The 24,327-nt window shown below is 37.9% G+C and overlaps 1 protein-coding gene across 8 annotated transcripts in view; it reads left to right on the forward strand.

Moving 5' to 3' along the window:
• EVI5 (ecotropic viral integration site 5) overlaps positions 1-24,327 on the forward strand; it is a 226,152-nt gene that overhangs the window by 186,543 nt on the left and 15,282 nt on the right. For all 8 annotated transcript variants that reach the window (XM_040232310.1, XM_040232305.1, XM_040232306.1 and 5 more), the window contains one exon: positions 4,835-4,930. In XM_040232310.1, the coding sequence (XP_040088244.1) occupies positions 4,835-4,930 (96 nt within the window). The remainder of the gene's footprint in view (positions 1-4,834; positions 4,931-24,327) is intronic.

Below are 24,327 nucleotides of genomic sequence, written 5' to 3' on the forward strand. Positions count from 1 at the left end.
AAGTAATAGATTGCGCTTACCATTTAATCACCTATTTCAAGAGAATGAATAAGACATAGTAATAAAATTAGACTAAAATAAAAAGCCAGCTGAACACATATATTAAAATGGATAATTCTTATCACATTTCCTGGCTTTGGAAATATAGTTACTTACTATATTTACTCCTTGGAAGAAAAGTTATGACCAACCTAGATAGTATATTCAAAAGCAGAGACATTACTTTGCCGACTAATGTCCGTCTAGTCAAGGCTATGGTTTTTCCTGTGGTCATGTATGGATGTGAGAGTTGGACTGTGAAGAAGGCTGAGTGCCAAAGAATTGATGCTTTTGAACTGTGGTGTTGGAGAAGACTCTTGAGGGTCCCTTGGATTGCAAGGAGATCCAACCAGTCCATTCTGAAGGAGATCAACCCGGGGATTTCTTTGGAAGGAATGATGCTAAAGCTGAAGCTCCAGTACTTTGGACACCTCATGCGAAGAGTTGACTCATTGGAAAAGACTCTGCTGGGAGGGATTGGGGGCAGGAGGAGAAGGGGACGACCGAGGATGAGATGGCTGGATGGCATCACGGACTCAATGGACGTGAGTCTGAGTGAACTCCGGGAGATGCTGATGAACAGGGAGGCCTGGCGTGCTGCGATTCATGGGGTCGCAAAGAGTCGGACGTGACTGAGCGACTGAACTGAACTGAACTAAAAATATGCTACCCTTTCTCATGTCACATAGGATTTAGAAAGTACATTCTGTAAGAATAATGGCTTTATTTTATTTATATTAATGAATATTCTCCTTCCAAATTTTTTTTTCTACATTCTTCCTTGTCTTCCTTCTTCTTTCAGTTATTCACTACTTAATCCTTTCTACCTGACATCATCTTTTCCATCTTTGAGATATACAGAACTAAAGGTGGAGTAAGTCTAGAGCCAAAGAAAATCTTAGAATGAGATATAGTCATGCAACAGACTGAATATAGGTAGTGGGTTCATTAGTCTTTATTTTATTACACTTTTGTTCTTATTCTTCCTTTGAAATATTTCATTTAAAAGGTGGATGATTAAAAATAAGATGTAGGCATAAGAACATGTGGGACTTCCCTGGTGGCTCAGACAGTTAAGCGTCTGTCTACAATGTGGGAGACCCGGGCTCAATCCCTGGGTCGGAAAGGTCCCTGGAGAAGGAAATGGCAATCCACTCCAGTACTATTGCCTGGAAGATGCCATGGACAGAGGAGCCTGGTAGGCTACAGTCCATGGGGTCGCAAAGAGTCAGACACAACTGGGCGATCTTCACTCTATAAGAACATGTAAGTCGTATTGGACAACTGTAAATTGATAATATGGATCATATTAGCTTAGGGCCATAGAAAAAAGTAGCTATAGCATTTTAAATTCTTTTGGTATTGCAATTCCTGTTTAAATCAGTGGGAAAAGTGCAAGTGTTAGTCATTTAGTCATGTTCTACTCTTTGCAACCCCATGGATTGTAGCCCACCAGGCTCCTCTGTCCATGGGATTTCCTAGGTAGGAGTACTAGAGTGGGTTGCCATTTCCTCCTTCCTAACCCAGGGATCGAACCTAGGTCTCCTGCATTATAGGCAGATTTTTTACCGTCTGAGCCACCAGGGAAGCCCTTAAATCAGCAGAGGCTAAAATAAGTATTTTTGTAACAAATCTAAGAAAGCTAATTTGTGAGTCCTTTGCATAGATCTCCATATATTCTGCTTCATTATTTCTCATGGTCAGAGTGCCATAATTTAAGGTAGAAAATGTGTCATCTATTGTTGTGACTCTTGAGCATCCAGTTCACTCAGTCTTTCATTTAAGTGTCCTTATCTAGGAAATAGGAATAAAAATGGCATCACTGACTCAATGGACATGAGTTTGAGCAAGCTCCAGGAGATGATGAAGGACAGGGAAGCCTGGAGTGCCACAGTGCTTAGGGTCGCAAAAAAATCCTACACGACTGAGGGACTGAACAACAACAGTTACACACGTTGTGATGATTACATGTAAAGGGCTTAGAACAATTCCTAGCTCGTTGTAAGCCTGTCTTTCTCTACCACCACTCCTCCAACAGAGAAGCTCTACAGAAAACTGAGTAGCTATTTTCTCAGTTGTTCTAAGGATGATACAAAGCTAGTACCATTTTAGATGTATAGGAGGTAAGTTGGATCATTACATACAAGGATACTTCAGGCATTAGGGCTTAATTCCTGTGATAAGTAATATGAGTTTATATGCTCAGTCACGTCCGACTCTTTGCAGCCCCGTGGACTATATGTAGGCCGACAGGCTCTTCTGTCTGTGGAATTTTCCAGGCAAGAATACTGGAGTGGGTTGCCATTTCCTTCTCGAGGGCATCTTCCTGACCAGGGGCTGATCCTGTGTCTCCTCCATTGCAGGCAGATTCTTTACCCACTGAGTCACTGGGGAAGCCTTTGGGGGAACCTCAACTGTGAAGGCCTGATAAGTGCTCAAGATATGTTAGCTTTTATTTTTTTGGTTGTAAGTGACAGATCCATATTCAAACTGGTTTAAATAATCGAGATTTTATTGGTTTATATAAATGAAAAAAATCGGTGAGGAAGGCTTCAGAGATGGTTTGATTAGGATTTTGTTTTGGTATCCTTGCTGTCCTATTGGTTCTGCTGTCATTTCTCTGGCCATCGTATTAATATTTCTAACTAAATTTTCAAAAGAATTTTTATCTTAAATATGGGAATATGGCTAAAAACCATCAGGTGTCTTATGTATTTTGAAGGTGCTGTATGTTTGAAATATAGTAATTGTTAAATTAATTCTTTTTTTAGATGATTATATGTGATATCCATGTGTTTAAATGTATAAGAAAAGTTTTAAAGCCTGTGGAGTAGGGAATGGCAATCCACTCCCATATTCTTGCCTGGAGAATTCCTTGAACAGAGGAGCCTGGAGGGCTACAGTCCATGGGGTCACAAAGCGCGGACACGACTGAGCATTAACACTGACTAGACAGAAACAGTAGTAGTTCTTTTGTTGTTGTTTAGTTGCTAAGTCTTTTCCAACTCTTTTGTGACCCCATAGACTGTAGCCTGCTAGGCTCCTCTTGCCAAGAAATTTCCATGGAATTTCCCAGGCAAGAATCCTGGAATGGGTTGCCATTTTCTTCTCCAGGGTATCTCCCTGACCCAGGGATCAAACCCACATCTCCTGCATTGCAGGCGGCTTCTTACCACTGAGCCACCAGGGAAACTCAATTGTTTTTTTACCTCTCTACAAATATTAGTTACATCAAACTGCTTCAGCAGGCCACATTCCAATAAAAGGTTTTTAAGTCAAATTGCCATAAGAAAAAAAGAGAGGGAAGGATCATATAGGAATAACTTGATGAAAGGATTGCAGAACAGACTAAAGGGTACATAAGAATGAAATGAAGGTGGCAGGAATAGAGTAACGCAGAAGAGCAGTCTTGTTGGGGTGGTTGCCAATACTCTGCAGAGGAGCTGCCCATCCTGTTGCCGAGGCAGTTCTGGCTAGTTCTTCTTTTTGCCAAGGATGTTAGCGGAGGGCGTGTGGAAGCAAAGTAGAGGCTGCATGTGATTGCAGTCAGAGTTCCAAACCAGATTATGTCCAAGGTCCCTTCTTACTGTGAGTGGAAAGATACATTTTACATGTTGGAAAATGCTCTTCACTACAACCGATTACACTCAAGGTAATTGTACAGAACCTAAGGCACCTTTTACAACTTACTTTTAAGTAACTGATAAATGTTTAGATACCACTAAGATAACTTTTACAGGAACTCCAGAATTCTCTCAGATCACAATGTATTATCCTTCTGCTGCATGCTGATATTGAATGATCTTCAAGTACTATTCTTGAAATAATAGCAAGTGTAAAACAGCTTGTATGGTGTCTATAGTATGAGTAAAAATATGTGTGTATACATGTGAGTTTACACATGTCTGTACAAAATACCATGGGAAGACTACATGAAAAAAACTGTTAGCAGTGGTTGTCTCCATGAAAAGAAACTGAGTGGTGACTATTGAAGGTAAATTGGTACTTTTCTGGCATCAGGAGTTGCTCAGTAGTTTTCAGTAGATGTCTCTGGATCAGAGCTTCTTAACATTTTAAACATCAGACATGGCCTCCTAAACAAATAATCTGAAGACACCAAAAACAATCCTGTTTTTTTCCCTTTACCTTAAAAGTTCCATTTGTTTTCAGGTGGTGTAAGAAAAAGGCAGTTCCTTCTCTTTCCAGTCTGTCTCCCTGGAAAATGATTGCAGCATGATTCTGTAACTAGTTTTGAGGATTGGAACACCTTTTAATCACATTCCTGAGCTAATTAAACAGAAGTTATTCAGAACCATCTTCCCCTTGTAAGAGGGTTTTGAAGAACCTTTTCTCTCTCTTTTTTTTTTTCCCCTTTCTGTTCCCTAGCAAAAGCAACTTCCTACTGTAATTGTAGGCTTACCACTTTCCCAATTAAGCATTGAATCTCTTATGGAATGGATAGAAAAGCATTTACCCTCAAAATGACTAAATAAATGGCTTTCAAATTCTAGGGTAATTTTTTTTCACTAGTAGACCCTTTCAATTACTGATTTCTAAGAGTCTCTCAAAAGATACAGTTTATAAGTTGTGTTAATTATATTAATACAGTTAATCAGCATTATTTAGAAATAGTATAGTTTTCTATTAATTTTACAGAAATAGCTTGAGAATATATTTGTTCAGAATTAAGCCAATTAAAGGATATGCCTTTATGCTGTCCTGTATCTTCAAATACTTGAGTACAGGCTGTGAAAATTATCTCTTGATTTTGCTTTATTATATTGTCACAAAACAGAAAGAAGAAGGAAAGCTTCAAGGACAGCTTAACAAGTCTGATTCTAACCAGTACATTAGGGAACTGAAAGATCAGATAGCAGAGCTGAATCATGAGGTAAGTGATAAATTTTGATCATCACGTATTTCTTTCTTCCTTCCTCTGTATTGTGACAACACTTTATTATTGCTTATGATTGAATCTTTCATGGTAGATATTTTTTGTAAATCTTTGATTATTATTAATAATAGTATTTTAGAAGAGTATCTTCTTCTTAACACACATTTTTCTGTTCTAGTATTAAGGATTTGTTGTCCTTAAACCTCTTTAATCATATCTGAAATGATCAATTAATGTTTGTATGGCAAATATTTTACTTTTTTATTGAGATCTGAAAACACTTGATAGTTTGCCTGGGTTTCAAAGTTACTTCAATTAAACTAAAATTTTCTTTTTATCTCTATAGTAGATTTGTGGTATTACCGTTGTGACTATAGGGAAGTCTTTTTTACTCTTGTCTTCTTTTTTCACTTCATAGCAGTATTACTGAGATTGCAAAAAAGGATACTTGCCTAATATCAGTTAACAGATTTCTTAGTATCTGACTACTTTTTAAACTGGCACTAACTTGAATCTGTGAGAGTCAACTCATGAAATTTTCAAGTAGTTTTTACTAGATAGTTTTATTATCCTAGGTAATTTAAATTATTTAAAATAATGTGTTTTGATAGAGACATTTTAATTAATGTGATTCTAGGTCAGTTTCCTTGGGTTTTTTCCTAATGATAACTATCTAACTAAACATAAATGGAAAAGTATGCTTCTTATATTGAACTATTTGTACAATAATGTTTATTCACAGTTATTTGAAGGGGTAACATAAACCTCACTTCTTAAGAAAGAAACTCATTTTCTTCACTAAATTAATTTAACCTCAAAGGAAAAAGTTTGGACATTACCCTTTCCTGCTATTACACTCTTCAGTTAAAGTCTGTATTTTGGGTAATACCTCCTGGAGGCAGTCAATCTAAGTAAATTCTGAATGAAAAGAAAAAAAAAGCTAACAAAAATGATAAATCTTAGATGTGGTTTAATTTAATTTGCCTCGAAGTTTTGTAGGTCTTTCCTATAAAGACTGATTTTTCAGCTGTGATAGCATTTGAGGGATCCAAGATCATGTATAATCTTATTCATGTGAATTTTTTAATAATCTGATCTGATAGTCATACATGAAAAAACAAGTTACAAATAAGCATATTCTAGAGATTCTTGTTGAAAACCCTAGGGATTATTCCTTACGTTGAAAAGATTTTCTCAAAGAAAATTATGGCTGAAATAAATCAATCTCCTATTTATAATTTTGACATCTAGTGATAAGGGAACGTATCTTAACTAAAAATAATGATACTCTCTCCTCATCAGGAATGGCAGAAAATAGTTAACATGAGGTTTAACTTTAATGTCAGATTTTTAGGTGTGGCTTGTGAAAACAATCTTTAATTTTAGAACAGTTTGTGATAAGATGCTAATTGGGTGATTCAGAATAGGCCAGAGTCGTGGGCTTAAACAGGTCCCAGTTAGAAAACAGTAGAGAGGAGAATGAGTATAGTTGGAGACCACACTCCCAACCCACTCTGGTATTCTTACCTGGGAAATCCCATGGACAAAGGAGGCTGGCAGGCTATGGTCCATGGGTTGCAAAGAGTGGGACACAGCTTAGCAACTAAACAGCAGCAGCAGCAGGAAACCACACAGGCACACAGAGGTGAGAGTGAGTATAGGGTTGGGAGTTTAGAGGAGGCCAGGTTTGATTCAGAAGTAATGTGACTGAGTTGTGGAAATAAAGTTAGATTGAATAGAATCAGTTTATGGTGAATCTTCAAAGCTAGAAGAGATTAAGTTTGCTAGATATTGTGAAACCACTATAGGTCTTTAGTTGGAGACTTATTTTCATTATGTTTTTGGAATAAATTTAAACAGTATTCATCTGTTCAAAGTTTTATAACTAAAGAAAGCATAAGGGAAAACAAGTGAAAGTTTAAACTGAGATACTGGCTGTAGTTGAGTTAGTACAAAAATTACTATTTATTGGCCAGCTTCTTGAGAGATTTAAACAAATTTCACCTTTTTATTCTATTGATTTTGTTTTTTTCTTCATTCTTGTGGGGAAAAAAAAACAGATAAACTGAAGTCAGTCTAATTGCTCCACCTTAACTTTTGCTTGTGTGCTAGAATTTGCTAGAATCTTTGACTTTCAACATAAGAATTGACTTTTAAGTATTAATGTTGTATTTGAGCATGTGACTGTTAATAGTTACTGTGTTAGCTGATTTTTGTACTTCTCTAAATGTTGAAGGAAATATTGAAACAGCTTTGCAGATTCATCTTCCTGAAGATATAGCAATGTTGTACATGTTCTAACAGCTATGACCACTTAGCATAGCTGTCTGTATGAAATGGTAAAAAGGATTAAAGAAGTTATTTTTCATGAATGGCTGAATATATTGTTAATCTATAAAGTAGCAATAATATATACTGTTTATTGGTCTGTCACTCAAGCATGGTGTCAGACACTTCATATTTATTATTACTAATGTTCATAATAATCCCATATGATGGTAGTATCCTCAGTTGAATAGATGTGGAAACAGACTCAGAATAATTAAGTAACTTTTCCCAAGATGATACAAATAGTAAACGATTGAGCCAGGATTTAATCCAGAGTGGCCTGTCTTTTCTGTGCTACTTACAGAGAGTTTAGATTAGAAAACAATATTTAAAATCTTAAAAATATCCATTAATGGCCATATTTTAACCGTGTTGTCCTCCTTGACACATGAATTTGCATATATCCTGTAAGTAAATTCTGCAGTTGACCTAGCCACAAGAGCTCCCTATCTCTCTGTTAGCATTATAATTAGAGATTTATATTCATGTTCTGCAGCTTACTATCATCCATCCACACACCTTCTCTGACTCCCAACCCCTGTGATTCTTACCCTTACCACCTAACTAATTTTGCTCCTAGTATTACCTACCTACCATAGAAATCTTTTAATTTGAAGCCTCTTATGTGAGTCTGAGTGAACTCTGGGTGATGGATAGGGAGGCCTGGCGTGCTGCGATTCCTGGGGTCGCAAAGAGTCGGACACAACTGAGCAACTGAACTGAACTGAACTGAACCCTGCCAAGAGCTTCACAGAAGCCACTGTGGAAGCTCTTGCTGCCCCAGACCTGGAAGGCACTGTGATTAAATCCTCTCCTAACCCTACGTTCTGTCCTCATGGCAGACATAGAAAAGACCCAAGGTCCCAATTTAAGTGCTTTCCTTTCCCTATCTTCCCACCTTCTGTCCTTTGATCCATCTATCATCACAGCACCCACTCTGTACTAGGCACTGGGTTTAGAACTGAATATAAAGGAGATTGAAATACAATTCATAGCCTCAAGGGATTCACAGTCTAACAAAGGAGATTGTTGTTGTTCAGTTGTTCAGTCCTGTCTGACTCTTTGCAACCCCATGCCAGGCTTCTCTGTCCTTTACTGTCTCCTTTCACTCTCTCCTTCATTGTTTGCTCAAACTCATATCCATTGAGTCAGTGATGCCATCTAACCATCTCATCCTCTTGTCACCCCCTTCTCCTCCTGCCCTCAATCTTTCCAGGCATCAGGGTCTTTTCCAGTGAGTCAGCTCTTTGCATCAGATGGCTAAGGTATTGGAGCTTCAGCATCAGTCCTTTCAATGAATATTCAGGACTGATTTTCTTTAGAATTGACTGGTTTGATCTCCTTGCAGTCCAAGAGACTCAGGAGTCTTCTTCAGCACCGCAGTTCGAAAGCATCAATTCTGCTGCGATCAGCCTTCTTTATGGTCCAGCTATGACATCGTACATGACTACTGGTAAAACCGTAGCTTTGACTTGACGGACTTTTGTCGGCAAAGTGATGTCTCTGCTTTTTAATATGCTCTCTGGGTTTGATAAAGCTTTTCTTCCAAGGAGCAAGCGTCTTTTAATTTCATGGCTGCAGTCACTGTCCACAGTGATTTTGGAGCCCAAGAAAATAAAGTCTGTGATTGTTTCCATTTTTTTCCCCATCTATTTTCCACGAAGTGATGAGACCAGATGCCACTATCTTAGTTTTTGGAATTCTTTAGCCTTCATCATGAGACTCTTTAGTTCCTCTTCACTTTCTGCCATTAGGGTGGTTTCATCTGCATATCTGAGGTTATTGATATTTTTCCCAGCAATCTTGATTCCAGCTTGTGCTTCATCCAGCCCAGCATTTCTCATGATGTACTCTGCATATAAGTTAAATAAGCAGGGTGACAATATACAGCCTTGACGTACTCCTTTCCCAATTTGGAACCAGTCCATTGTTCCATGTCGAGTTCTGACTGTTGCTTCTTGACCTACATAAGGTTTCTCAGGAGGCAGATAAGGTGGTCTGGTATTCCCATCTCTTGAAGAATTTTCCACAGTTTATTGTGATCCACACAGTCAAAGGCTTTAGCATAGTCAATGAAGCAGAAGTAGATGCTTTCCTGGAATTCTCTTGCTTTTTCTGTGATCCAACAGATGTTGGCAATTTGGTCTCTTGTTCCTCTGCTTTTTCTAAATCCAGTTTATACATCTGGAAGTTCTTGGTTCAAGTACTGGCGGAGCCTAACTTGTAGGGTTTTAAGCATTACCTTGTTAGCATGTGAATAGAACACAATTGTGCAGTACTTAGAACATTCTTTGGCATTGCCTTTCTTTGTGATTGTAATGAAAACTGACCTTTTCCAGTCCTGTGACCACTGCTGAGTTTTCCAAATTTGCCAACGTGTTGAGTGCAGCCCATTAACAGCACCATTTTTTAGGATTTTAAATAGCTCATCTAGAATTCGATCACCTCCACTAGCTTTGTTTGTTGTAATGCTTCCTAAGGCCCACTTGACTTTACACTCCAGAAGGTCTGACTCTAGTGATCACACCATCGTGGTTATGTGGGTCATTAAGACCTTTTTTTGTACAATTCTTCTGTGTATTCTAGCCACCTCTTCTTAACCTCTTTTGCTTCTGTTAGGTCCTTACCGTTTCTGTCCTTTATTGTGGCCATCTTTGCACGAAATGTTCCTTTGGTATTTCCAATTTTCTTGAGATCTAGTCTTTCCCATTCTGTTGTTTTCCTCTATTTCTTTGCATTGTTCTCCTAAGAAGGCTTTCTTATCTCTCCTTGCTATTCTTTGGAACTCTGCATTCAGATCAATAAATCTTTCCCATTCTCCTTTGCCTTTCACTTCTCTTCTTTTCTCAGCTATTGGTAAGGAAATAGGCATACAAATAAACAAATTGTAATACATAATGAAAAGTATACATTATAGTAGATACCATTTGTTCAATAGTCGTGTGTCAGACACTGTACTAAGTATTAAACTTCCTTTGTTTCGTTTAATCTTCACAGCAAACTTTTGCAGTAGGTGGCATGATGCTTATTCATGCTCTACATGTCATAAGGACTTCCCTGGTGGCTCAGACGGTAAACCATCTGCCTACAATGCGGGAGACCTGGGTTCGATTCCTGGGTTGGGGAAGATCCTCTGGAGAAGGAAATGGCAACCCACTCCAGTACTCTTGCCTGGAAAATCCCATGGATGGAGGAGTGTGGCAGGCTACAGTCCATGGGATCACAAAGAATCGGACATGACTGAGTGACTTCACTTTCTACATGTCATAAAACTGAATTTCTTGGGTATTAAATAACTCCCCATGGTCATACTAGTCAGTGATAGAGGTAGGAGATTAGACTACATAACTTTAAATCCACCAATGCACTTAATTCCCATATGCTAAATAGCCTCCTTTGAAACATAGTGGGATAAGATGGCAACAGCATCTGGGCTGGGTTTTGAAAAATTAAACTTTTTCAGGAGGTTTGGACGTCAGGAACATTTAAGTCAGAAGACATAAAGCTGTAAGTTCCAGAAATGAATGAGCCGTCTGCTTCAGCATTTGATCCATCTTCTTATAGCTGCTAACCATTAAAGACAAACAAAGAATATCTTCTAACTGCCTGGAAAGGAAGGTAGAAGGAAGTAGAAAGTTAATCTCATTTAGAAGCCAAAAGAAATGTACTCAGAAGTCATTTAGGTATTGACATATTGAGAAGTATAATCATACAGTTCAGCCACAGTATCAATTGATGAAGCTTCTCTGGGTTCCTTTAAGCCTTGCTGTCATTTACAGTATGTTTTCATGTGAAAATGCTCACCAAACAGCTGATCTGGAAATGTTTTTGAAATACAAATTTTATGCTTTAACTTGTTCTTGGTGTTGATGTGTTCTAGTAGATCTAGGATTAGGTAGATTTATTCCAGACTGAAGATAGTACGCTTATACTAAAAATTAAATATTTCCCCATTATACAGCTTTGCTGAATTTTATGATGTCTTAATAAAATAGTTTTAATGTACTTTATATCCTTAAAATCCCACAAAAGTAATTCTAGTCTAATCACTTAGTAGCTTTTCTTTTTTATTTTTTTAGTAGCTTTTCTATATAAAGAAGATATTCCCTGTTTTTATTAAACTATCTGCGTGGTAGTTGCTAAACCAGATATAGATCTTTTGGATAACTCTTTTAATCTTCATAGTTATCCTGTGAAAATTGTTAATATTTCCACTTTATAGGCTCAATGAGGCTAAATAATTCATCTAAAGTTACATAACCAGAAAGTGGCAGAAGCTGGAATTTAGGGTCAGGACTTCTAGTCAAATTACAGTGCATTAAACAAGAATGAAGTAAAACCAAACATATTGAAGTAAAACCAAACCATATGTATTTTAAAAGAAAGAAAAGAATTAGATCATTTTTTATTCACTAATACCATGCCTTGTTCCAGATAGGATAAAGGAAGTTTGCAAATGATTAAAAAAAAAAAAAAAGCAAAGTGTAATTTTGTGAGAAAAAGTCAAGAACACTAGGAATGAAACATGGAACCTTAAATAAGACCAATACAAACTAGCATACCACAAACGTATCTTACACATTTTTTTCACGGGCCTTAAGCTTGGCTCGAAAAATAAGGTTTTCAGCAATCAGCAGAAAGGGGAAATCTGGTCACTTTAAACTTTTCATAGCGTCTTTGTGATAAAACAGACCAGTTGGTTAGAAGAGCCACACCTGTTCCTGACACCAAGACCAAGCAACAGTTTCTTCATGGCTCTTCTATGATGGAGACCTTCTAGAATGAGTCCACCAGCTATTATCCTTAACATTCTGCAGTCGTATGGGTTCATAGTCATAAAAATTGAACAATCTAAAGAACACAAACTTCTAAAACTTTTCTATAGAAGTATTACTTACAGAAAAGTGCCCAGGTGACAAGTTTATAGCTCAGTAAGTTGTCACACGGAGAAGGCAATGGCACCCCACTCCAGTACTCTTTCCTGGAAAATCCCATGGGCGGAGGAGCCTGGTAGGCTGTAGTCCAAGGGTCGTGAAGAGTCGGACATGACTGAGTGACTTCACTTTCACTTTTCACGTTCATAAATTGGAGAAGGAAATGTCAGCCCACTCCAGTGTTCTTGCCTGAAGAATCCCAGGGACGCGGAGCCTGGTAGGCTGCCGTCCATGGGGTCGCACAGAGTCAGACACGACTGAAGCGACTTAGTAGTAGTAGTAGTAAGTTATCACAGAGATCACATCCATGTAAGCACCAGCCAGGTCCAAGAGATAGACTGCAAAGCTCCATTCATACTCTCTCCCAACCTCTCTTCAGTCATACCCTCCTCCTCAGAAATAACTATGATCTCAAATTCTAATACGGTGGTTTCAGTTTTTAAATGTTCTATAAATGACTTCTTACGGTACATCTTCTTTTGTACCGTGCTTCTTTTCTTCAGAGTTGCTAGTGAAATTTAACCGACTCTTTGCGACCCCATAAATCACAGCACGCCAGGCCTCCCTGTCCATCACCAACTCCCAGAGTTCACTCAAAGTCATGTCCATCCAGTCAGTGATTCCATCCAGCCATCTCATCCTCTGTCGTCCCCTTCTCCTCCTGCCCCCAATCCCTCTCAGCATCAGAGTCTTTTCCAGTGAGTCAACTCTTTGCATGAGGTAGCCAAAGTATTGGAGTTTCAGCTTCAACATCAGTCCTTCCAACGAACACCCAGGACTGATCTCCTTTAGAATGGACTGGTTGGATCTCCTTGCAGTCCAAGGGACTCTCAAGAGTCTTCAACACCACAGTGCAAAAGCATCAATTCTTTGGCACTCAGCTTTCTTCACAGTCCAACTCTCACATCCATACATGACCACTGGAAAAATCATAGCCTTGACTAGACGGACCTTTGTTGGCAAAGTAATGTCTCTGCTTTTGAATATGCTATCTAGGTTGGTCATAACTTTCCTTCCAAGGAGTAAGCGTCTTAATTTCATGGCTGCAGTCACCATCTGCAGTGATTTTGGAGCCCCCAAAAATAAAGTCTGACACTGTTTCCCCATCTATTTCCCACGAAGTGATGGGACTGGATGCCATGATCTTCGTTTTCTGAATGTTGAGCTTTAAGCCAACTTTTTCACTCTCCTCTTTTACTTTCATCAAGAGGCTTTTTAGTTCCTCTTCAGTTTCTGCCATAAGGGTGGTGTCATCTGCATATCTGAGGTTATTGATATTTCTCCTGGCAATCTTGATTCCAGCTTGTGCTTCTTCCAGCCCAGCGTTTCTCATGATGTACTCTGCGTATAAGTTAAATAAGCAGGGTGACAATATACAGCCTTGACGTACTCCTTTTCCTATTTGGAACCAGTCTGTTGTTCCCTGTCCAGTTCTAACTGTTGCTTCCTGACCTGCATATAAGTTCCTCAAGAGGAAGGTCAGGTGGTGTGGTATTCCCATCTCTTTCAGAATTTTCCACAGTTTATTGTGATCCACACAGTCAAAGGCTTTGGCATAGTCAATAAAGCAGAAATAGATGTTTTTCTGGAACTCTCTTGCTTTTTCCATGATCCAGTGGATGTTGGCAATTTGATCTCTGGTCCCTCTGCCTTTTCTAAAACCAGCTTGAATATCAGGAAGTTCACGGTCCACGTATTGCTGAAGCCTGGCTTGGAGAATTTTGAGCATTACTTTACTAGCATGTGAGATGAGTGCAATTGTGTGGTCGTTTGATCATTCTTTGGCATTGCCTTTCTTTGGGATTGTAATGAAAACTGACCTTTTCCAGTCCTGTGGCCACTGCTGAGTTTTCCAAATTTGTTTGCATATTGAGTGCAGCACTTTCACAGCATCATCTTTCAGGATTTGAAATAGTTCAACTGGAATTCCCACCTCCACTAGCTTTGTTTGTAGTGATGCTTTCTAAGGCCCACTTAACTTCACATTCAAGATGTCTGGCTCTAGGTGAGTGTGAGTGATCACACCATCGTGGTTATCTGGGTCATGAAGATCTTTTTTGTACAGTTCTGTGTATTTTTGCCACCTCTTCTTAATATCTTCTGCTTCTGTTAGGTCCATACCATTTCTGTCCTTTATTGAGCCCATCTTTGCATGAAATGTTTCCTTGGTATCTCTAATTTTCTTGAAGAGATCTCTAGTCTTTCCCATTCTGTTGTTTTCCTGTTTCTTTGCACTGATCGCTGAGGAAGGCTTTCTTATCTCTCCTTGATATTCTTTGGAACTCTGCATTCAGATGCTTATATCTCTCCTTTTCTCCTTTGCTTTTCACTTCTCTTCTTTTCACAGCTATTTGTAAGGCCTCCCCGACAGCCTTTTTGCTCTTTTACATTTCTTTTCCATGGGGATGGTCTTGATACCTGTCTCCTGTACAATGTCACAAACCTCCATCCATAACATAGTTCATTAGGCACTCTATGATAGAGCATAATTGTACTCTATGAAAATTGCTTTAAGGCTCTTGAATGAAATGTGTAGCACTGGTTTTTAATCTTACAATTTCCATTTATCGATAAAAAACCGATTCTTTAATGACTTCTTTAAATGACTTATTATTCTTAACATGTTCCATTTTCTCAGGTAAGCAGTTCATCTTATTAAAATTAAAAAAAATATTCATTGAACAGTGTCCAGTATTTTAATGTCTGGAATAATAGCAGTATGTAAAAGACCTAAAACTCAGATTTCAGATATACATATATATATTTTTTAACCAGACTTGTTCTCAAAGTTTATCTAGTTTTTCACTTAATAAATGAGGAACCTGAGTACCCAAGAGTTGAAGGGACTTACCCAAAGTTGCGCAGCTATTTAGTGGCAGAGACGGAACTACTGCCTGGGCACTGTAGCTTCTGATCTACTCCAATCCACTGCCTTACTGATCCTGTCGACCAGTTCAGGTGTCTCATGGTAGACAAAGTAAGAGTTTCATAGGAGTTTAATTGAATTAAAATTAATTCTCTCTCTCAGATGAGAATCAATTTTTAGGTAGGAGAAATCTATCCTCATTTTGTATTCTTTGCTTTTCTTTCTTCTTCAGGTTTTAGACTTCTGTATGATCTGAGACTGGGGAAGTGGTCTGACTTGACCCTTCAATTCTGCTTTAGTTTCCAGTGGTTGCCGCTAAAATCTTAGCTTTTAAATATTAGATGATTTTCTGCAAACAGAGGCAACTGAGATTTTTTAGCCAAATCTGACATTTCTAGAAACCTAGAATTAAGTAAAAATCATCAACCCACTTTCATATATACATATTAAGAAATACAAACTTATTCAACTATGTAAATTAGCTCAGCTATTCGATATATTCTGTTTCAAGAATCTGTTTATAGAAAGTCAAATATCATATGCTATTACTTGTATGTGGAATTTTAAAAATTATACAAATGAACTTATTTAAAAACCAAAATAGACTCATAGACATAGAAAACAAATTTATGGTTACCAAAGAAGGGAGAGGGGGAGAGAAATTAGCAGTTTGGAATTAACATATGCACACTATTGTATGTCTAATAGGTAGCAACAAGGACATACTGTATAGCACAGGGAACTATCTCAATATCTTATAATGATCTAAATGAAAAAGTAATCTAACCCATGGCCAAACTTCCAGCAATTGTTTCCAGATGTCTTTAAAATCTCCAGTGATATGTTTCCATTCATTCTTTGCCTCCTAAAAGAATAATATACCACATTCATATAAAGAAACACAATAATAATCCAACACAGGACTTTTCAGTTCAGTTCAGTCGCTCAGTCGTGTCCGACTCTTTGTGACCCCATCAATCGCAGCATGCTAGGCCTCCCTGTCCATCACCAACTCCCGGAGTTCACTCAGATTCATGTCCATCGAGTCTGTGATGCCATCCAGCCATCTCATCCTCGGTTGTCCCCTTCTCCTCCTGCCCCCAATCCCTCCCAGCATCAGAGTCTTTTCCAATGAGTCAACTCCTCGCATGAGGTGGCCAAAGTACTGGAGCTTCAGCTTTAGCATCATTCCTTCCAAAGAAATCCCAGGGCTGATCTCCTTCAGAATGAACTGGTTGGATCTCCTGGGAGTCCAAGGGACTCTCAAGAGTCTTCTCCAACACCACAGTTCAAAAGCATCAATTCTTCAGCGCTCAGCGTTCTTCACAGTCCAGCTCTCACATCCATACATGACTACTGGAAAAACCATAGCCTTGACTAGACAGACCTTAGTCAGCAAAGTAATGTCTCTGCTTTTGAATATGCTATCTAGGTTGGTCATAACTTTCCTTCCAAGGAGTAAGCGTCTTTTAATTTCATGGCTGCAGTCACCATCTGCAGTGATTTTGGAGCCCCCAAAAATAAAGTCTGACACTGTTTCCACTGTTTCCGCATCTATTTCCCATGAAGTGATAGGACCGGATGCCATGATCTTTGTTTTCTGAATGTTGAGCTTTAAGCCAACTTTTTCACTCTCCTCTTTTACTTTCATCAAGAGGCTTTTGAGTTCCTCTTCACTTTCTGCCATAAGGGTGGTGTCATCTGCATATCTGAGGTTATTGATATTTCTCCCGGCAATCTTGATTCCAGCTTGTGCTTCTTTCAGCCCAGCGTTTCTCATGAGGTACTCTGCATAAAAGTTAAATAAGCAGGGTGACAATATACAGCCTTGACATACTCCTTTTCCTATTTGGAACCAGTCTGTTGTTCCATGTGGAGTTCTAACTGTTGCTTCCTGACCTGCATACAGATTTCTCAAGAGGCAGGTCAGGTGGTCTGGTATTCCCATCTCTTGAAGAATTTTCCACAGTTTGTTGTGATCCACACAGTCAAAGGCTTTGGCATAGTCAATAAAGCAGAAATAGATGTTTTTCTGGAACTCTCTTGCTTTTTCGATGATCCAGCGGATGTTGGCAATTTGATCTCTGGTTCCTCTGCCTTTTCTAAAACCAGCTTGAACATCAGGAAGTTCACGGTCCACGTATTGCTAAAGCCTGGCTTGGAGAATTTTGAGCATTACTTTACTAGCATGTGAGATGAATACAGTTGTGCAGTAGTTTGATCATTCTTTGGCATTGCCTTTCTTTGGGATTGTAATGAAAATGGACCTTTTCCAGTCCTGTGGCCACTGCTGAGTTTTCCAAATTTGCTTGCATATTGAGTGCAGCACTTTCACAGCATCATCTTTCAGGATTTGAAATAGCTCAACTGGAATTCCATCACTTCCACTAGCTTTGTTCGTAGTGATGCTTTCTAAGGCCCACTTGACTTCACATTCCAGGATGTCTGGCTCTAGATGAGTGATCCATCGTGATTATCCGGGTCATGAAGATGTTTTTTGTACAGTTCTTCTGTGTATTCTTGCCACCTCTTCTTAATATCTTCTGCTTCTGTTAGGTCCATACCATTTCTGTCCTTTATCCAGCCCATCTTTGCATGAAATGTTCCCCTGGTATCTCTAATTTTCTTGAAGAGATCTCTAGTCTTTCCCATTCTGTTGTTTTCCTCTATTTCTTTGCATTGATCGCTGAAGAAGGCTTTCTTATCTCTTCTTGCTATTCTTTGGAACTCTGCATTCAGATGCTTATATCTTTCCTTTTCTCCTTTGCTTTTCACTTCTCTTCTTTTCACAGCTATTTGTAAGGCCTCCCCATACAGCCATTTTGCTTTTTTGCATTTCTTTTCCATGGGGATGGTCTTGATCCCTGTCTCCTGTACAATGTCACAAACCTCATTCCATAGTTCATCAGGCACTCTATCTATCAGATCTAGGCCCTTAAATCTATTTCTATTCAACCACATACATCTGTGTATCCCGGTTGCTGTAGGTAAAAAGAAAAATTTTGATTTGTTAGTGAATAATAATGTTTCTAATGATGGTAGTTTTCATTAAGAAATTGGAGTTGTGAGAATATGAAGAAAAAAGTTTCTGGTAGGAGAGGGTAAAGTGAAATAATTAAATCACTTAGAAAAGAAAAATGAAAAATATAAAACAATTAGCTGTATACCTGAAACTAACACAACATTGTAAATCAACTGTACTCCAATATCAGTTTCTGAAAAACTAGAAAAAAAGGCGAGAAGGAACTAGAATCCAGAAAAGATGAGATACCAAGGAAAGAAGCCTTTTACAAGTATTGACTGAAGTAGGACATGCCTCTAGAAGGGTTTCTTTACAATATTTCTAGGACAAAATCTGGATGAACTGACAGTTTACAGAATAATGAATCAGTTTGCGATGAACATTGGAGAATGGCATTGAAACATGTATAATATCATATAAGAAATGAATTGCCAGTCCAGGTTCGATGCAGGATACAGGATGCTTGGGGCTGGTGCACTGGGATGACCCAGAGGGATAGTACAGGGAGGGATGTGGGAGGGGGATTCAGGATGGGGAACACAGGTACACCCATGGTGGATTCATGTTGATGTATGGCAAAACCAATACGATAAAGTAATTAGCCTCCAATTAAATAAATTTAAATTAAAAAATGAATGAGTCTGGAACTAGGAATTTGGATCTGGTACTCTGAATTAAAGGACCAAGTAAATGTCCTCAAGAAATAATATGACATTGGCCAAGGAACAGAACCAGTTATAAGTGTAAAGTCAGGCTTGAATATTAAGCTGTATCAGATGGAATTTTTTCTGGTATTGTGCAAGACATTGTAGGAAGTATACTTTTCTAGCAAGAATACTGGAGCGGGTTGCCATTTCTTTCTCCAGGGGATCTTGTGAACCCAGGGATCAAACCTGCATCTCCTGCACTGGCAGGTGGATTCTTTACCACTGAGCCACCAGGGAATCCCTGTATTTAGAGATTACTTAAATTATGCAGAAGGATGTGCACAGGTTGTGTGCAAATACTACTCCATCTTATATGAGGACTTGATCATCTGTGGATTTTGGTATCCACAGGGTCCTGATCCAGTCTCCCTTGGATACTGAAGGACAACTATACTGATCTTTAAGTTGCTAAATAAGTGGTCCCAACAATTACTCTGTGGCTGTTAGATTGGAAACATACCTCACAAGAAACCACTTCAAAGGAAACTGCATATACCCAAGTGGTCAAATGCCACTTGGGTTATAAGAAATAAAGGCAGATAATACTAAGCATTTTTAAAGGCGATGGAACTGACTATAAAGCCTAGAGTGACAGTTTGTATAGTTACTTGTTAGTACTCCTTGGGAGAAAAGTTATGACCAACCTGCTGCTGCTGCTGCTAAGTCGCTTCAGTCGTGTCCGACTCTGTGCACCCCCAGAGATGGCAGCCCACTAGGCTCCCCTATCCCTGGTATTCTCCAGGCAAGACCACTGGAGTGGGTTGCCACTTCCTTCTCCAATGCATGAAAGTGAAAAGTGAAATTGAAGTTGCTCAGTCGTGTCTGAATCCTAGCGACCCCATGGACTGCAGCCTACCAGGCTCCTCTGTAGACAGCATATTAAAAAGCAGAGATGTTACTTTGCCAACAGAGGTCCATCTAGTCAAGGCTATGGTTTTTCCAGTAGTCATGTATGGATGTGAGAGTTGGACTATAAGGAAAGTTGAGTACTGAAGAATTAATGCTTTTGAACCATGGTTCAAAAGACTCTTGAGAGTCCCTTGGACTGCAAGGAGATCAAATTAGTCAATCCTAAAGGAAATCAGTCCTGAATATTCATTGGAAGGATTGATGTTGAAGCTGAAACTCCAATACTTTGGCCACCTGATGTGAAGAGCTGACTCATTTGAAAAGACCCTGATGCTGAGATTGAAGGTGGGAGGAGAAGGAATCGACAAAGGATGAGATGGTTGGATGGCATCACTGACTCAATGGACATGAGTTTGAGTAAACTCTGGGAGTTGGTGCTGGACAGGGCGGCCTGACGTGTTGCAGTCCATAGGGTAGCAAAGAGTCAGACACGACTGAGCAACTGAACTGAAATGGATTTATTTCAGTAAGGGTGGAAGAGGCTTCCTTTTAGCCTTTCATGAAGAGGCCATCTAATAGTATACTCTTAGATCTAAGACATGAGGAAAATAAGATATAAATGCCTAAAGACATTTCAGTCATATGTATGATACCAATAAGGTTTTAGCATGATTACAGTATTGTTTGTTGACATTTGGAATGACACTGATAAGATGTGCTTGAAGATTTTCATTCATCCTGACATGGGGCAACCAAAATGAGCTATAATTTTAAAATCCAGGGAATTTATTTGTGTGCTCAGGTTTCAAGACTTTAGTGTTCATTTTTTAAATTTATTTCATTTATTTGAAAGCTGATTATCCCGACTGTTCATCTAACTCTGACTTTCTCCTTCACTGTCGTGGCACTACTACTAAACACATTAATAAAATAAAGAAGAGGGGGAAAATAGATATCCATGCAACTTATCAGGTTCTTAATAGCCTTCTGGATTTTGTTTGTTGTTCTTTGGGTGTTTTCATTTGATAAGTTTAGGCTTGTTTCTGAATTTTTTGTCTTTGCTGTCCATCTTACTGCAGGTGGTTGAGAAATGGTCATCCTGGATTGTAGGGCTAGTTCTGCCACTGATTAACTGTGTGGCCTTAGGATGCCTATTCATACATTCATTCAGTCAGTGAATATTTGGACATCTTTTAACTCTCAGGCATATTTCAGGCCTTGCCTCAATTTCTGCATCCCAAAACAGTTATTTAAATGACCATTATAAAGTCCTTTCCATCCCAGTCCTATGCTAGGTGTATAAAAGTCATAGTCCCAATTGTGAAGGAATTCAGACTGGTAGGGAGAGCCAGTCAGTATGGGCAATGCTGTGGTAGAACCATATGGTGCCACAGCCTAGAAATATGAAAAGATTTCTGGGTGTGGGGGTGCCTAAGCTCTTTATTGAAAGACGAATAGAAGTTAGCCAGGAGAAGGAGAGTAGAAAGCTATTTCAGGCAGAGAAACCATCATATGCAAAGGTTCAGAGGTGTGTAAAGAGCTCAAGAAGAAATAACTAGAAATCAGTAAAGAGGGGCACCTCTAAAACCAGAGTGCCTTCTGATTAGTCTGTTTTTAGTGTGTGGTGGTAAAGAAAAGCATTTATAGAGATTTAGCTGATGGCTAAGGGTAAAGCTCTCTTGAACAGGAGGAAGTGCATTAAATAAAATCTTCTTCCTTAATTATGTTTTAAGTTATATTCCTATTAAGGCCTTGGTTTAAATGATGCATTTCAGAGCCAATTTGGATTTTTTTCAGTCTAATTTAGATATTCTTGTGCTATTTTTTACCAAGCTACCCAATACTTCATACTTGTTTGTTAATGCTATCTATTCTTAAATATTAATCCAATTTCTTCAACTACACTAAGATTTGGAAATATAATCAGTTATTTTAAAACTTCGGGGTATTTTTTTACATCTTGTAATTCAGTTTTAAAGAAACAATAGTATAGTATTGATAGTGTTTCAAACTAGGAACCTTAGAAAATGTGCTCTACAAATTTACTGTCGATTAAGGGAAAATTGATACAAGATGAATAGCTAGCTCTCTCAGATTTACAAAAACTAAAACTTTTACATTGTGGTTGGAAGTTTTAGTGCAGTAAGTCATGTGCTTTTCATGGGCCATATCTCGCAGATGCAGTTGGACATGAGATAATCAGATTTTCACTCCCCGCAAGCTGGACAGCTGAAAATGTCATACCAATAATACGTGTCAAAGACTCAGTGCTACTTTCCTGACTGTCTGATTTAAGTTGTTGTGGTCAGTGTGAGGAACCTGTGATATGATAAGATAGCATTCATGAGGTCATGTGGTTTGCAAGTACCCAATCTTAACTAAGCAGCCTGTGAGTACCTCCAAATGAGGAAGAGAGGATACTAACCTTGTCTGTTTGAAAGCTTATTTTGTGTTTAGTGATAAAATAGCATGGGTTTGTGGCTATGTATGTATATTGTATATTTTTAAAATTATTTTTCCATCAGAAGTTTTAGTTTCTGAAAAAAAGTAAATACTATAAATGAATTCATCTCCTTTAACTTCAGTCTAAAGAAATAAACATTTTATTGTGAATATTTTCTGCCTGTTTAAAATGAAGCTGTAGAAGGTAGCCATCATTTCTTTTTATGTTGAGGAAAAAGCTAAATGTGGAAGGTTAACGTTGTTGGTGAACTTTTTTTAATCAATTAAGTTTTCTTCATTTCCTAAATAGAAAATTATTTCTTTCTAGTCTGGCAATATCTCTGTTGAAAATATATCCACAGAATGGCTATCTAACGTATATGTAAATAGAAATTTTTTTGTGTGTGTATATGTATATATAAAACAGCTTTGAGCTTTAATTCATGTCTAATACACTTCACCCACCTAAAGTGTACAATTCAGTGGTTTTTAGTGTATTCTATGAGTTGTGCAACCATCATCACAATAAATTATAGAACATTTTTATAATTCAAAAGTTAGTCACATTCCCATTAGCAGTCACTCCTCATTTCCCCTCAAGGTTCCCGATAGTTCTAGGCAAACACTAATCTGTTGATACTTTCTGTCTCTGTTGATTTCTCCATGGATATTTCATTTAAATGGAATTATACACTATGTGGTCATCTGTGATTGGTTTCTTGTATTTAGTGTAATCTTGTCAGAGTTCATCCTTGTAGTAGCATGTATCAGTACTTCTTCATTCATAATGCCTAATAATATTCCTTCATATGGATATACCATAATTTATATATACGTGCATCAGTTGATAGATATTTGGGATGTTTTCACTTTGGGGCTACTTTAAATAATGCTGCTGCAAGCATCTATATACAGGTTTCTTTGTGAAGATTTTCATTTGTCGTGAATGTGTACTTATTAATGATATTGCTGAGTTATATGATAACTCTACTTTTAACCATTTGAGGAACTGCCGTACTGTTTTCCAAAGAAGCTGTACCGTTGTATATTCCCACCAGCTATTAATGAGGGTTCTAGTTTCTTCACATTCTTGGCAGTACTTGTCATTCTCTATTTTTGGGTGAGGGGGGATCAGTAGCTATCCTAGTAAGTGTAAATGTTATCTCATTTTGTTTTTTTGATTTGTATTCTGTCTATGGTTAATGACAATTGACCATCTTTCCCTATGCTTATTAGCCATTTGTATCTTTAGAGACATATCTACTCAGACCTTTTGCCCATTTCAAATTGGGTTAGCTTTTTATAATTTAGTTGTAAGAATTCTTTATATAGTCTAGACACAAATCCTTTATCAAATAAATGATTTAAAATTTGGTTGATTGGATGGGCTGATAAAACCTCTGATTCAGCTTTAGAGAAGAAAAATTCCTCCTAGAAATTCAATCCAGATAGAAAAAAAATACCTTGTTTTTATGAGGATGTTTTGCTGAAGGTTTGAATATTTTTTTCAGTGCTCCAGCTAAAGGTTAAATCATATGAAATGTACGTGGTACTTTGATGTAGCTTTAAAAGTTCAGAGTGAAACAAGTGTGAAGTGATTTATTTCCTGTAATTGGTCATAAATTTACATAGAACCTCATATATTCCTAACCTCATCACCATTGACATTAGAATACCTTCTAAATAATGTTAATGGTTTCAATTTTATCAAGATGTGTCAGCTGCCAGGAAGAGAGCAATGGCAGTTTCATTTTGTTTGCCTCAGTGTACTGGATAAATCTAAGTATGCACTAGAGAAAAACTAACAGTTCTTTGTAAATGGCTTTTATTTCTTCCCCCTCTGTCCTTCTCTCGTAACAAATGCACAGTATAGGTTTCTTCAGTTCCAAACTTTACTTTCCTTCTTTTTCACTTATTAATGTGTGTACAGATTTTCTCTTTGCTTCTAACAGTATGAGTTTTAACTGTTGTATTTTATACATTTAACATAGACTCTATATATTTTTTTAATTTTAAGAGTTTCATCTGGCTTTAAAGAGATTTATATAGATTTATGCCAAAAACATTGTCAGCATTGTCTATTTTATATTATTTCAGTAAAATTCTTGAATTTTCTCAGCTTAATCTGAATTTTAATTACTGTAAGTCTGAATTTTGGCTGTTGTCTATGTAATGCAATGATCAGCAGGTCATGACCTCTGATTGATCACTTTTATTGGTTTCCGGTTCTGATTCACTGGAAATCT

The sequence above is a fragment of the Oryx dammah genome, unplaced genomic scaffold (assembly GCF_014754425.2).
Source record: "Oryx dammah isolate SB20612 unplaced genomic scaffold, SCBI_Odam_1.1 HiC_scaffold_28, whole genome shotgun sequence".
In the NCBI taxonomy this organism is placed as follows: Eukaryota; Metazoa; Chordata; class Mammalia; order Artiodactyla; family Bovidae; genus Oryx; species Oryx dammah.